This window comes from Argopecten irradians, chromosome 8 (assembly GCF_041381155.1).
Source record: "Argopecten irradians isolate NY chromosome 8, Ai_NY, whole genome shotgun sequence".
Taxonomy (NCBI): Eukaryota; Metazoa; Mollusca; class Bivalvia; order Pectinida; family Pectinidae; genus Argopecten; species Argopecten irradians.
Genome location: NC_091141.1, coordinates 3389930 through 3402607, shown reverse-complemented (window position 1 = coordinate 3402607; position 12678 = coordinate 3389930). Strand labels below are relative to the sequence as shown.

At 34.1% G+C, this 12678-nt stretch overlaps 1 protein-coding gene across 2 annotated transcripts; it reads left to right on the top strand.

Moving 5' to 3' along the window:
• Positions 1–206: 206 nt before the first annotated feature.
• LOC138329110 (uncharacterized) lies at positions 207–8494 on the top strand. 2 transcript variants are annotated; one of them, XM_069275859.1, is made up of 4 exons: positions 207–997; positions 2684–2931; positions 4507–4691; positions 6083–8494. In XM_069275859.1, the coding sequence occupies exons 1-4, from the start codon at positions 733–735 to the stop codon at positions 6870–6872; spliced, it is 1488 nt and encodes a 495-aa protein (XP_069131960.1). In that variant the 5' UTR covers positions 207–732; the 3' UTR covers positions 6873–8494. The 2 variants fall into 2 exon arrangements, with proteins under 2 accessions (XP_069131960.1, XP_069131961.1); XM_069275860.1 differs by having other exon boundaries at positions 211–799.
• Positions 8495–12678: the final 4184 nt, after the last annotated feature.

Below are 12678 nucleotides of genomic sequence, written 5' to 3'. Positions count from 1 at the left end.
TTGATATGTATATGATAAAAATATTGTATTTTATGTGTATGCGTAAACACTAAAAACACAACATGAATTATATGCGACATTCCACATTATTTTAATGTACATGCAGGTCGATGATCATCACTTTTAGTTAATAATCTATTAATAAATGTACACAACTTTTGCTGCTTAATTTTGATATAGATTTCATACGTTTATTCATATATATACGGTATATAGAAATAAATCAAAATTTAATATATCAATCAAAATATATTTCAAATATTATGATGTAATATTACATGTGTAGAAATATATGTTTAAACAGAAATAAGGATTTGATTTAAATAATAAGACTCATCAACGTGGTCCGTTTATCATATGGAATATGGCAAGCCGTTTTGATATTTAATACATAATAGCTTAAGTTAAAAAGTTATTTAGCTTAATTTGAAAAGATTTCAACTTAAGTTAAAAAGATTTCAACTTAAGTCAAAAAATGTTTTTTTGCATTATCACTTTTTTTCACTTAAGTCAAAAAAAATCTTTTTGACTTAAGTTGAAATCTTTTTGACTTAAGCTGAAAAAAGTGATAATGCAAATAAACCTTATTCAACTTAAGCTGAAAAAATCCGGTTGTAGATAAGTAAAGCGTATTTCCAATATTCCACCTGCCATCCCCTTATATTTATAATGGGTTAGGCTAGTCCATCTGTGTTCCCGACAAGCTTGTACAGCCATATTGCGAAAAAGAAAATGGCCGACGACGTGCTATCAGCAATTCAGAGAAATATTCGAACGGTATCAAATCAACTACTTCAAGGTAATCCCAACAGGCATCACCTTAGAGACATTATTAGACACTCCAAGGAAAACTTAGACCGTGTTTCCTCCATAGATGCTTTACAGTTTGTCGATGTCCACGCTGCCCTGGATGATTTGTTAGCTCTCGCCGATCGCGATTATTCCACATCTGCCGAACAAGGTTCCGCCGTTGAAGAAGTACAACTTGAAGAAACGAGTAAGTTCTTTATTAGAATGATATTGTTTTTACTCAAATATGATCATCATATCACCCAACGACTGCTAGAACCACCGTATCAAACGTTTTTCACGTTTTACTTTTTGATAGGATTTTCAAAACTGGCGCTGCGCATGCGTCCTAGACCAACTCAAAACAAAAACAAAATATTTGGAAAAAAAAATAAATTAAAGATGTTCCACCGCTGACAAATGGTATTTTTTCACTATCAAAAACAGTAGCAGACGATTTAGTAATTTTCTTCAGTTAAAAAAGTTACTTACTTTACACCATTGAAAAGTTTGAGCTTCTTATTTTACTTGAAGTTAAAAAAAAATATGAAAAATAATTAATTGCATCCTGAAAATATTCCGTGTCACTATATCCTATATAGAATGAAGTACTGATTGCGCATGCACCAAAGGCAAAATTAGTTATTTTATATTATTTTTTTTGTGTTAATTAGACATATATATATACACGATTAAACACCAATTATTGTTCAAATGATGAATATCATTTATGCTCTGTCGGCGGTGGAGCATCTTTAAAGCGGCTAAAAGCGGTATTAGCCCTTATCTTAGCTGGTGCTCAGAAAAGATTTGATAATAATTCCAACCAAGATAAATATATGGGATAAATATGGGCTATCTACAAATTAAAGCCGCTTTTTAAAAGGTTTTAAGGGGGAACAAGGCTCAAATTTTACATTTTTTGTCACCTGCTAAAAATATTTAAATATCCGTATTAAGTTTTGTTTTATATACAATCAATTATTTTTGCATGATGATGTGCAGTGTATAGGTATATCAACAATATTAAAGTAAGAACTGTGTCCCTTTGGCCTATATTTTCCATTAAAACATTTTTTCACAATCATTGTCATTTTTACAGTTGTCCTCGAAAAAAATCCGTAACAGTAACAAATCCATACTCCAATTTGGGTATAATACTGTAGTTTGCGTATAATACGCAAATTGGTGGTTTACTGTAACGCCTTACTTTCTGAAGCGGGTCGTCATTTCATGAGCTGTCATTTTTTTTAAATGAAAATTTACATTTCCTCAAAAATCTTCTGTCCTTAAAACAAGGACTAGACATCATGAAATTAGTAAGCTTTGTCTTTACATTCATATTTCTTTTGACTCCATAAGACAAGTATATTTGTTGAGAAAAACAGTTTTTATTCTGTAAAGAGAGAGTGACGAATCCTTCATACATATAAATCCTTTACAGCTAGTATAAATGAAAATATTTGTGTTTGCTACAATAATTTTCAGTCAAAGTATGAAAATACATTAAAAAAGAATTGAATATGTCTGAAGTGTCATATTTTTCGTTACGCACCATCTCACTTATTTAAACAGGTTAACGTTGTGGACACTCTCGCATAATTTTATACTACTTAAAATTATTATATAAATGATCCCTCAAAATACAGGACTGCTATATATACTTATATTATAATATTACTCAAATGCAGGACTATCCCGCATATATAGGAGTGTCCCCAACCTGATAAAATAAATACTTCTGAACTAGCTAGGTTATGTTCTGTGAGGTTCTGAATATGGATATGTTTTCATTTAACCTTACAATTAATAATACATTAACCTATAAATACTAGGTAGATCTTGTTTAACTTGTAACTCAGTTTACCATTTTTTATTTTTTCTATTGATATAGGATCACATAGAGCACGTGGCCGTCCTTCAAAAGAAATTGACCTCCAGTTTGTGAAAACGCAGCTTCAACATGGCTTCACTGCTAAGGCAATTGCACATCAACTGAATTGCAGTCCGGTACTTATATATAAGCTACTCAAGTCCCATGGCCTGTCAGTACGAGATTTGAAGTATTCAGATATTAGTGATGCTGACTTATACAACACAGTTGAGACTCTTCATAATTCTCATCCAAATTCTGGAAATGAGGTAATTGTCATTGAATTATGACATGCATATGTCTATCATTCTCTTCACCTACTAGCTTATCTGTTCTTTCTTAAAAGTAGTAAAAAAATGGGTTACAGGGATTTGAGTCAGTTTGCTAAATACATATATATATAACTTGCAACTGCTAAGTTAAAATCTTTGTTTTTTTTGTTCATTGTTATTACCTATGTGTTTTAATTCAAAAAATAATTTTTCAAAACTAAACATTATCATTAGTTCTGAAACAATAACAGAAATGCCAGCTGTTTAACCAGATCAGATTTGCCAAACTGCCATCTGATTAAACTACAGATCCTTATAAATATAACCTCTGTTAAATAGAGGATCTGACAACATCCCATAAGGGATGTATACTTAAAAATCACATGCATTTTCTACATCATGCTACATCAAATGAAATAAAACTATGTTTCTTCCAAGTATACTAATTCAATTAGCTTTGGGGCGTGATGACTACGTACACGAAAATAACTGTGACATTTTTTTCAAACTATTTCTTCCCTCTGAGATTCACTGTCAAGAATTTGCAGGTAACAATTTGATTGGCCATTTCCAAAGGTCACCGTGACATGAACCCTAATAGGATTTTCTCAGATCCTCTATCAAACTTCGTGATAATAAGGATCTGTATTTTAATCAGATTGACCGAACTGTAACCACTTTACCCAGTGATTTACTTACTCAATAATATCAGGGCCTATATATACCTTTTCAATTTGGAAAACACTAAATTGCATCTTTTTTAAAACATGTATATTTTAGACTTTGAAGATAATTTGAGAAGATTTTTACATTAGATTGGGAAAATATAACAAAAATTACCGGAGAAGGGGCCTGTACTAGTCCCCAAATGTACCTAAAAAATCACTTTACCAGAAAATTAGGTTACAGCTGACTCAACTACCAACCTAGATTCCATAACAATTTTACATATATATATATATATATGTTTGACTATGTAGGAATTCCATTACTTTCAGAAGCATTTTTGACATATTAAATGTGTAACCTGCCAGTTTTTATACAAGGCTTTTTCTCACTGCTTTTGGAATGGGGCCTGTGTCTTTGAATTTGGTAAACGTGCGACAAAACCAAGATTTGGGAAAATTATGAAATATGAAATAAAGCATAACAATAAAGATATATACTTTTCTGAAGCTAATTCACAAATATTTAAAGCCTTAACCAACTAAGTTCATGCAATGTTTTTGGATAGTTTTCAAGAAACTTTGGTTTTGGGAAATTTACAGGTTGAATTGGGAAAAAATTAGAGGTTTTGCCATGGGGAATGGGGCCGATTTTCGGCCCCAAATCATGCTTGGAAAAAGCCCTGGTATAGCAATAATGGTAATAAGATAAAGGCATAAACAGAATTGTGATCTGATTATCCTTTCAAGCTCTGAATATATATGTCCCATTCACAGAAATCAGAATGCAATAGTGAACAATACTATTTCATTTGTAGACTGCAATAGTAAAAATTGTATGTGACTTAGACACCGATTATCATAAACATTTGGACACTATTGGTAAATACATTTTTTAAATACCTAGATGATGCATGGATTCTTGATGGCAGAAGGGATCCAAGTGCAAAGAAGAAGAGTGAGAGAAACCCTGACAGCAGTTGATCCCCCAGCTGCAGCCCAGAGGTGGAGTCAGTCTATACGTCGTCGAGTTTACCGTGTGCCTGTCCCCAACAGCCTTTGGCATATAGATGGACACATGCGTCTTGTTAGGTGAGCTCATACATCAAAAAACTTGTTGCTCACAATTGCTATTCAAAAATAACTCTTGTTTGACAGATCACTCAACATGTGTTTATTATCATAATGTTAAAACTCGTGTACTGTTTGCCATTACATAGTGGTGTCATGTGCATGCCAGTGGAGTAATTAATAATTCAAACCAACTTTTCTCTAGATGTGCGTGAGGAGTTGTGTGTGTGGGTGTGTGTGTGTGTGTGTGTGTGTGATAAAAAACAGAATAAGACTCTATATATCTATATATATATATATATAGAAAAAAAAATTTGAAAAAGTTACAAAACTTTTCTCTAGAACTTTTCAAAACACTTGTTTTAAAACATGTTTACCTTGTTAGGTGCATGATATTGTCTGAAAAACAATTTAATCAGCTAGTCCAGTAGTTCAACTTAAGTGACACTGGCTCAGGTATGTGTATACCATACAAATTGTTCCTGCTTTATTTAGCATACAATTTAGATTTCCAAGAGTAGAAAATATTTAACACTATCATAATTAATGATTATGGGATGGGTTAATATTTTTTATGTTTTATTTTTCATAAGGAATGTGTTGAACATTATTATTATTCTATATTTTGCTATATGATTTTGTAGTCACAGAATAAGTCTCATTGCATTGTCCCTTTTCAGAATTTTTTTTAAAACATAATTTATTATATATATTCTGCATTTGCCTATAACAGAATTATCTACCCTTGTGAGTAGGTATTGATTGACATTGTTTGCCATTGTAACGTTGTACTACCGTGAATTTTGCCCACTGTACCCTCAAGGGAGCTAACTCTGTAATATGGAATATCCTATTGAAAGGAATTTTGGTCTTAAATCGATTTTTTCTTAATTTGCTTTGTTTGTTAAAGTTGACCTCAGTGTTTTTCCTGGGTATTTTGGGAAATTGCCACCTGGTGAAAATTGGGAATTTTTGTGCGATAAAAGTAGGAAATTGGGAAAATTTTTAACTGTGTTTATGGAAATTTTGGAAAAGGTAGAAATAAACAATTATCCTTCTCTAAGAAACAAGTATAAGAATGTATGCTAAAATACAATGTTCAGACTTGGGATTTCCAGATTTTTTTGGTTTCGTCACACAAAATACGCTTCAACTCACTGATTTGGGAAATTTAGACATAGATTTGGGAAAAAATAACAAGAAATACAAATGGGAATGGGGCCGAATTCCGGCCCCAAATATATAGGCAGGAAAAACACTGGACCTCAAGCTGTTTTGGAAATTTTTTTATGCTTATGTCTGTTAGCAAAGAAGAAAATGAACATATGAAGAAAGAAAGCATAATTGTAGGGAAAATTTATTGACAGAATTGAAACATTTTAATAAAATAAAGTCATCTTTTTAATTTTTAGATGGGGAATCGCTACACATGGGTGTATTGATGGATTTTCAAGACTGATCATCTATCTCAGGGCTGGAACAAATAACAAGTCAGCTACTGTTTTGAGACTTGTGGTTGATGGAGTATTAGAATATGGACTTCCATCACGCATCAGGGCAGATAAGGGAGGAGAGAATGTCCAGGTGGCGCTCTTCATGAACTTAATGAGGGAGGGAGAGAATGGCTGTCTCACTGGACATTCTCAGCATAATCAACGTGTTGAATGGCTTTGGAGAGATGTCCACAAGGATGTAATTGAACATTTTTGTAGGACCTTTTACGAATTAGAAGATGAGAAGGTACTTGACCCTGACAATCCGATTCATATCACGGCCATCCATCTTGTTTACTTGCCCGAAATCAATTCTGCACTAGATCGTATGAGGACGGCGTGGAACAATCATAGACTGAGGACAGAGAGAAATCGCTCTCCAAACCAGATTTGGTTTGAAGGTATGACAGATGAAAGATCTTTGGATCATACTCCTGTGAGGGAAATTTATTCAGGGAGTGTGATTAGAGACAGCATTGCAGAGAAATTGAATTCCTTTGGTTTAAGCCTTCAAGATGTTGAGCCAAGTAGTTCTAACCAAATTGACGATGGTGATCGTGTTGTGATTGAGACAACCGGTTTAGACTTAGTGGAGGACTTTGTTGAACGAGAAAGGAGGGAAGCCTCCAATAGTCCCAATATTGTATCTCTTCGGGAAAAATATTTGTTTTTCGTTTCGAGGATAAGTGACCATGATTTTAACAATTAACGTTGATGTATATATATATATACCTTAATGCCTTTGGCTGACCATTAGAGTAGATGGGAAATATACAGAACATTATTTGATATTCATGATCACTGCGCAAGTATTAATGCTGTTTTTGATATCCGATGATCATGATATGTATCAAATCTCGGCCATTGACAATGCAATGTATATATGTAATATAGTTTTGGCCATGTACATAAATGTATATTTGCCATTTGCAAGATTTGGGACTGAAATTCGAACCCATTTCCAATGACATCAAATAATTTTTTTTTCCAAATTCAAGCCTTAAATATCCCAAAATTGAAATTAAATCATCCAAAAATTTTGTATGAACTAAGATAGTTAATTAAGGCTTGAATATTTTTGTATTTACTTAAAAAAGAACATAAATTTAAACTACAATGGAAATATTAAGGGCTGTTCCAGAAAAACATATATGGTAGGGGGGGAAGGGGGGGAAGGCACTTTGAAATTGGGAGACCCACAGATAGAAACGATTTTCAATTTTGTTGACCCCTCCACATATCTCTTTTTTTGTGAACGAGACTATGGCATAGAAGCGATTTAATTTTTTGTTTTGTTCCAACATCTATTTTTATTTACATATTTTAATTTCTAGCATCACCGAATAGTCCTTGGACAAAATTGCGCTGTTTATGGTGCAGTGAACTATTGTTTGATGTGCTGCATCTATAACTAAATTTGTACAAAGGTACAATCTTCCTAGAACTAGTGGAAAATCTGTTAAAGATACCGAAGTGTTGCACAAGGGTAATGCAAGAGTATGCGTAGACATCTGGACATTCACACTTAGCTTGTGAAATGCCACTTTTTCCTCGACTTAATACCAGTGAACCTAAATAAAGATCTATTGATGACAAATGTATTTTACCAAAACTGTTTCTCTGTACCATTGCCAAGTTTGATTGAATATAATATGTTTTAAATAAATAGTTATTTTTGTAGTCAGGATGACTGATTTGTATTTTCTTATGTCATTAATGTTTTAAAGAAACCTTTACATTTAACTCAATATATTTACATTCTTTGTTATCATTTTTATTTAATTTTTATTTAACAAGCCAATTGATGCTGATTTCATTGCATTAAGCTCATGAAGATTTCTGCAGCAACAATTCTGTTCAAGTATTGCTTGCATTTGTCAATCATGTTACACTAATACATTTCAACTTGAAGATAACATGCATGAAAGAATCTTTGCAAAATTGTAATCAAACATTGCTCACATTGTCACTCCTGTTAACATGTATACTATCTGACAGTAGATTTGTAGTTATTTTATTGTCTCCTTCGACGGCTGTTTGAATGTTAAATGTTGAAAGAGAAACAAGAGGCCCATGAGCCTTAACAGTCATCTGACTATTAGCAAAATACACCATAGTTGTAGATTTTAGCCTATTTGACCCCTGTGACCTTGAATGAAGATCAAGGTCATTTATTTGAAAAACCTAGAAGCCCTTCATTAGTGTTTCCCACAGGAAAAAAAAGGGCATGGTGTTGGGTTTTGAAAATGGCACTTTGACCGCGATAAATAACCATCAGAGGGGCACAAAGGTTATATCGACGACTTCCAATACAAGGGAAAATCTTCAAAACTGTCTTGTTGTTTATTTAATTCTGGTTCAACTTAATATCATTTAAATGCTTTAAACTCTCTGAGTTGCTAAGTAATATAAGGACATTTATTTAATTATTCTGAGTGAACAGAATGATTTTGGAAATTATAATCTGCCGATCATATGATCATGACTATAATGGATTCACAAGAAAGATCTAAATTTCATTTATATCAATTAAAAATATGGGAAAAATACAAAATGTATTCCTTTATTTCAATCCAATTACCTTTATTTTAATATATATCTTTATTGAAATATTAAAAATACTGTATTGAATTGAATAAGATAACATGTTTCATAATATTGGATATTTAATTAAAATAATGTTCTAAATTTACAAGCACTAAATTAAGAAAATACAGATAATTGTTAGAGTACTGTAGTATTAAAAATATTTAAATTCAATCTGATAGAGAAAAAAGTTGATTTCTTTTTAATTTGATTTATTTTAATTACTTTGCAATTAATAATTTTATTATTATTAATATATATTTTCTAAAAAAAATCACATGGAAATTCTAAAAAGATAATACCGTTTTCATTTTTAAAAACGTGAATATTAGTAAAAATCCTGAAATTCGATACCTCCGGATCTACTTTTACAATACACCCAAAATGGCGGCCATTACGATTGCAAAGCTTGTGACATCCATCAGATATAGATAGGCCTATTAAACATTAAAAACGTGAGTAAATCATTTACAATTGTAAGCAGTATTTGTTTTTGAAGTAATGCTCACTAGCTGTAGTCATAAAACTTATTGAAAGGCCAGCTGATTGTTTTCTAGGCTGCCGATCGGCTGCTTGACTTCAGCTTACGTAATACACAGACCTGAAAGTGACACCACAAGCCAAGGTGGAAATAGCCCAAGGCTGTTAGTTAAATTAGGGCCACTGGGGTGTTGGTCAGAGGGTCAGGGAGTGGTCACACCTCTTTTGTTTACTTAATTATCAAGCCACTGCCTGGTATTTTGGTAGTTTAGTAAAAGTGTACTGGGGACAAACAGGGCAGCAGGGCGTTAGGTTATAGGGGCATGGCGTCAGGTAAAAAGGGCACGGCGCGGCGCCATGCTAATCGGGGCTGTGGGAAACACTATTCATCCCAGCATATCACGGGCCCAATATGAGTATCCTGGGCCTTCTGGTTCTTGATAATAAGTCTTTTAAAGATTTTAGCTTATTTGACCTCTGTGACCTTGAATGAAGGTCAAGGTCATTCATTTGAACAAACTTGGTAGCCCTTTCTCTCAGTATGCTACAGGCCCAATATGAGTATCCTGGGCCTTTCGGTTCTTGAGAAGTCCATTAAAGATTTTAGCCTATTTAACCCTGTGACTTTGAAATGAAGGTCAAGGTCATTCATTTAAACAAACTTGGTACCCTTTCATCCCAAGATATTGAACAATGTGTAAACAGAGACCTAGAATCTCTGAACGTTTGGGCTAAATCTTGGCTAGTGACTTTCAATCCTAACAAAACTGGTAAATTCTTAAACTTTACGGACAAACATAGACACCTTGGTGTAATAATTAGTTCAAATGCTAAATGGGGGATTCATGCGAAATATATCATTCTGCTATGAAAAAAATGTTTAAAAAAATTGAAATTCATTTTAAAAAAAGATGCTCTACTCTGTATTTATAAATCTTTTATTTTACCCATTTTAAAATATGCATGTGATCTTTGGGATGGTTGTTTGCTATCAGATTCTATAAAATTAGAAATGGCTCAACATGATTTTTTTAGCGGCAAGAATTATTACTGGTTTACCTTCATATGTAACTGTTTCAGCTTTATACTCTGAAACGGACCTTGAAACACTTTCTGAGAAATGCAAAAGAAGAAAACTTTGTTTAGTCTACAAGATTGAAAATAATTTAGCACCAAACTATCTCCATTCACTTCTTCCTCGGTTATACAACATGTAATAACTATGCTTTAAGATCTAACACTAATTATAGAATTTCTCTTTAAGGATTCCGATTATTTCGTGTAAACCTAATCTACAGCTTGAGTTAAAAAACTTTTCTGCTAAAGTTAATTAAACAAGAGGCCCATGGGCCTTAACGGTCACCTGAGTTCAGATACAGAATGAAACAAAGACATATAAACACTATCGATATTGGCCCATCAGGCCTTGAAGTCAGTCAGTGATTTTATAAATTTGACTTTTTAATCTATGGTATTTGGTTCCATCAAATCTGTGAATTCAGAAGAAAGATTTTTGAAATGTTATCCATTTTGACCAATTTTGCCCTGCCCCTCTGGCCCCTGGGGGTTGGCCAGGACCAATATAGATATGGTGTTAAAATGCTATTTCAGGCTGATAATTCTAACCCAGTTTGACTAATTTCCTATGATAAATAAAATATTTATAGTAGCCTGAGTCTTGTCACTAAGAGCAGCCTCCCACAGACAATCCACTGCACCGATTAGTTCATCATCAGGGACGTAGCTGGTAGACATGGAACCGGAAGTATATCTGCCTGAGAAGCCAGCCTCCGGAATCTGGACATCTGGAAGCGAGAGATAGCATCCGCGATATTATTACTTTTACCAGATATATGAACAGCATGAAGCACAAAGTTATGTAAAGCAGCATGGAAAGTAAGTTTACGAACAAGTCTCATGATGCTACACACTTTAGACCTCCCTTTGGTGATAATTTCTACAGTAGCCTCATTATCACAATGAAAGAGAATGCGCTTTTGACCCCATTGATGACCCCATAACACACATGCCATTACAATAGGGTAAAGTTCGAAAAGGGCCATAGACGTGTCCCCTGCTTTTAGCTCGTCAGGGAAAATACCCTGAAACCACTTATTTACATAAATCCCACCGAACGCCTCACGAGTAGCGTCTGTATACAGATGAAGATCGGCGGCTGTAGTGATATGATCGTCCAGAAAGAAAGACACGCCATTCCATCCTTTGAGAAATTGAGACCACATGTGTAAATCGGATCGACATTCAATGTTAAGTTTCACACGGAAGTGTAATTCACGCACAGTTGTAGAAAGAGTAATGAGATGAGAAACGAATGATCGACCGGGCTTGATACAACGACACGCAAAATTCATGTGACCTAAAAGACTTCAAAGTTCACGTTTAGTACAAGATTTCTTGTGTTTGAAATCATCAACAAATTCGATGATACGTTGAATTTTTTCGTACGGAAGGCGTGATTCACAAGAACGAGAGTCTAAGTAGACACCAAGGTATTCAAGTGACGTGCACGGACCTACTGTCTTGTGAGCGCCGATAGGAATATTAAGATTCTTGAAAACAGATATAAAGCGTTCCATAGTTGCTGTAGCATTGGTGGTAGTAGGTTCAATAACTAAAAAGTCATCTAACAAGTGTAAGATGTTGTTGATATTGTAGTTGTTTTTAGCTATCCAACACACCGCACGAGAAAGACAGTCAAACAATTTTGGGCTAGAACGACTACCAAATACGAGCCGAGTGAAGAAATAAAACTTGTCTTTCCACATAATGCCATGATATGGCCATAGGGACACTGCAGGGGTCATTTAACGCTGACTTTAAGTTTTTACAAATAATGGAATATTTTGGTAAAAATTGAAGTCCGGTGTCGAAACCATGCGTTAATCCATGGATAAGATGTTTAATATGGTGGAGCTTTAATTCATCCTGCAAACGCATTAATATTGATAGGCGTCGAAACTGAAACTTGTGCTATAGGCATTACAAACCAGGTTGTGCAGATACAGGCCCTCTGGGCCTCTTGTTTTCATACGGAAGGCGGTGATTCACAAGACGTGGAGTCTAAGTAGACACCAAAGGTTATTCAAAGTGACGTGCACCGGACCCTACTGACTTGTGATCGGCCGATAGGAATATTAATATTCTTGAAAACATATACTAAAGCTTTCCATAGTTGCTGTATCATTCCGGTGGTAGTTGTTTCTAATAACAAAAAAGTCATCTAAAAAGTTGTATAGCTGTTGTTGCTAATGCGTAGTGTTTTTTTAGCTATTCCAAACACTATCGGGACAAGCCCCGAGCAGCAGAAAGTCAGTCAAACAATTTTTGGGCTAGGAATCAGACTACCAAAAACTGAGCCGAGCTGAAGAAATAAAACATGTATATCTCCACAATAATGCCCATGATATGGCCAATAGCGGACTCTGCCA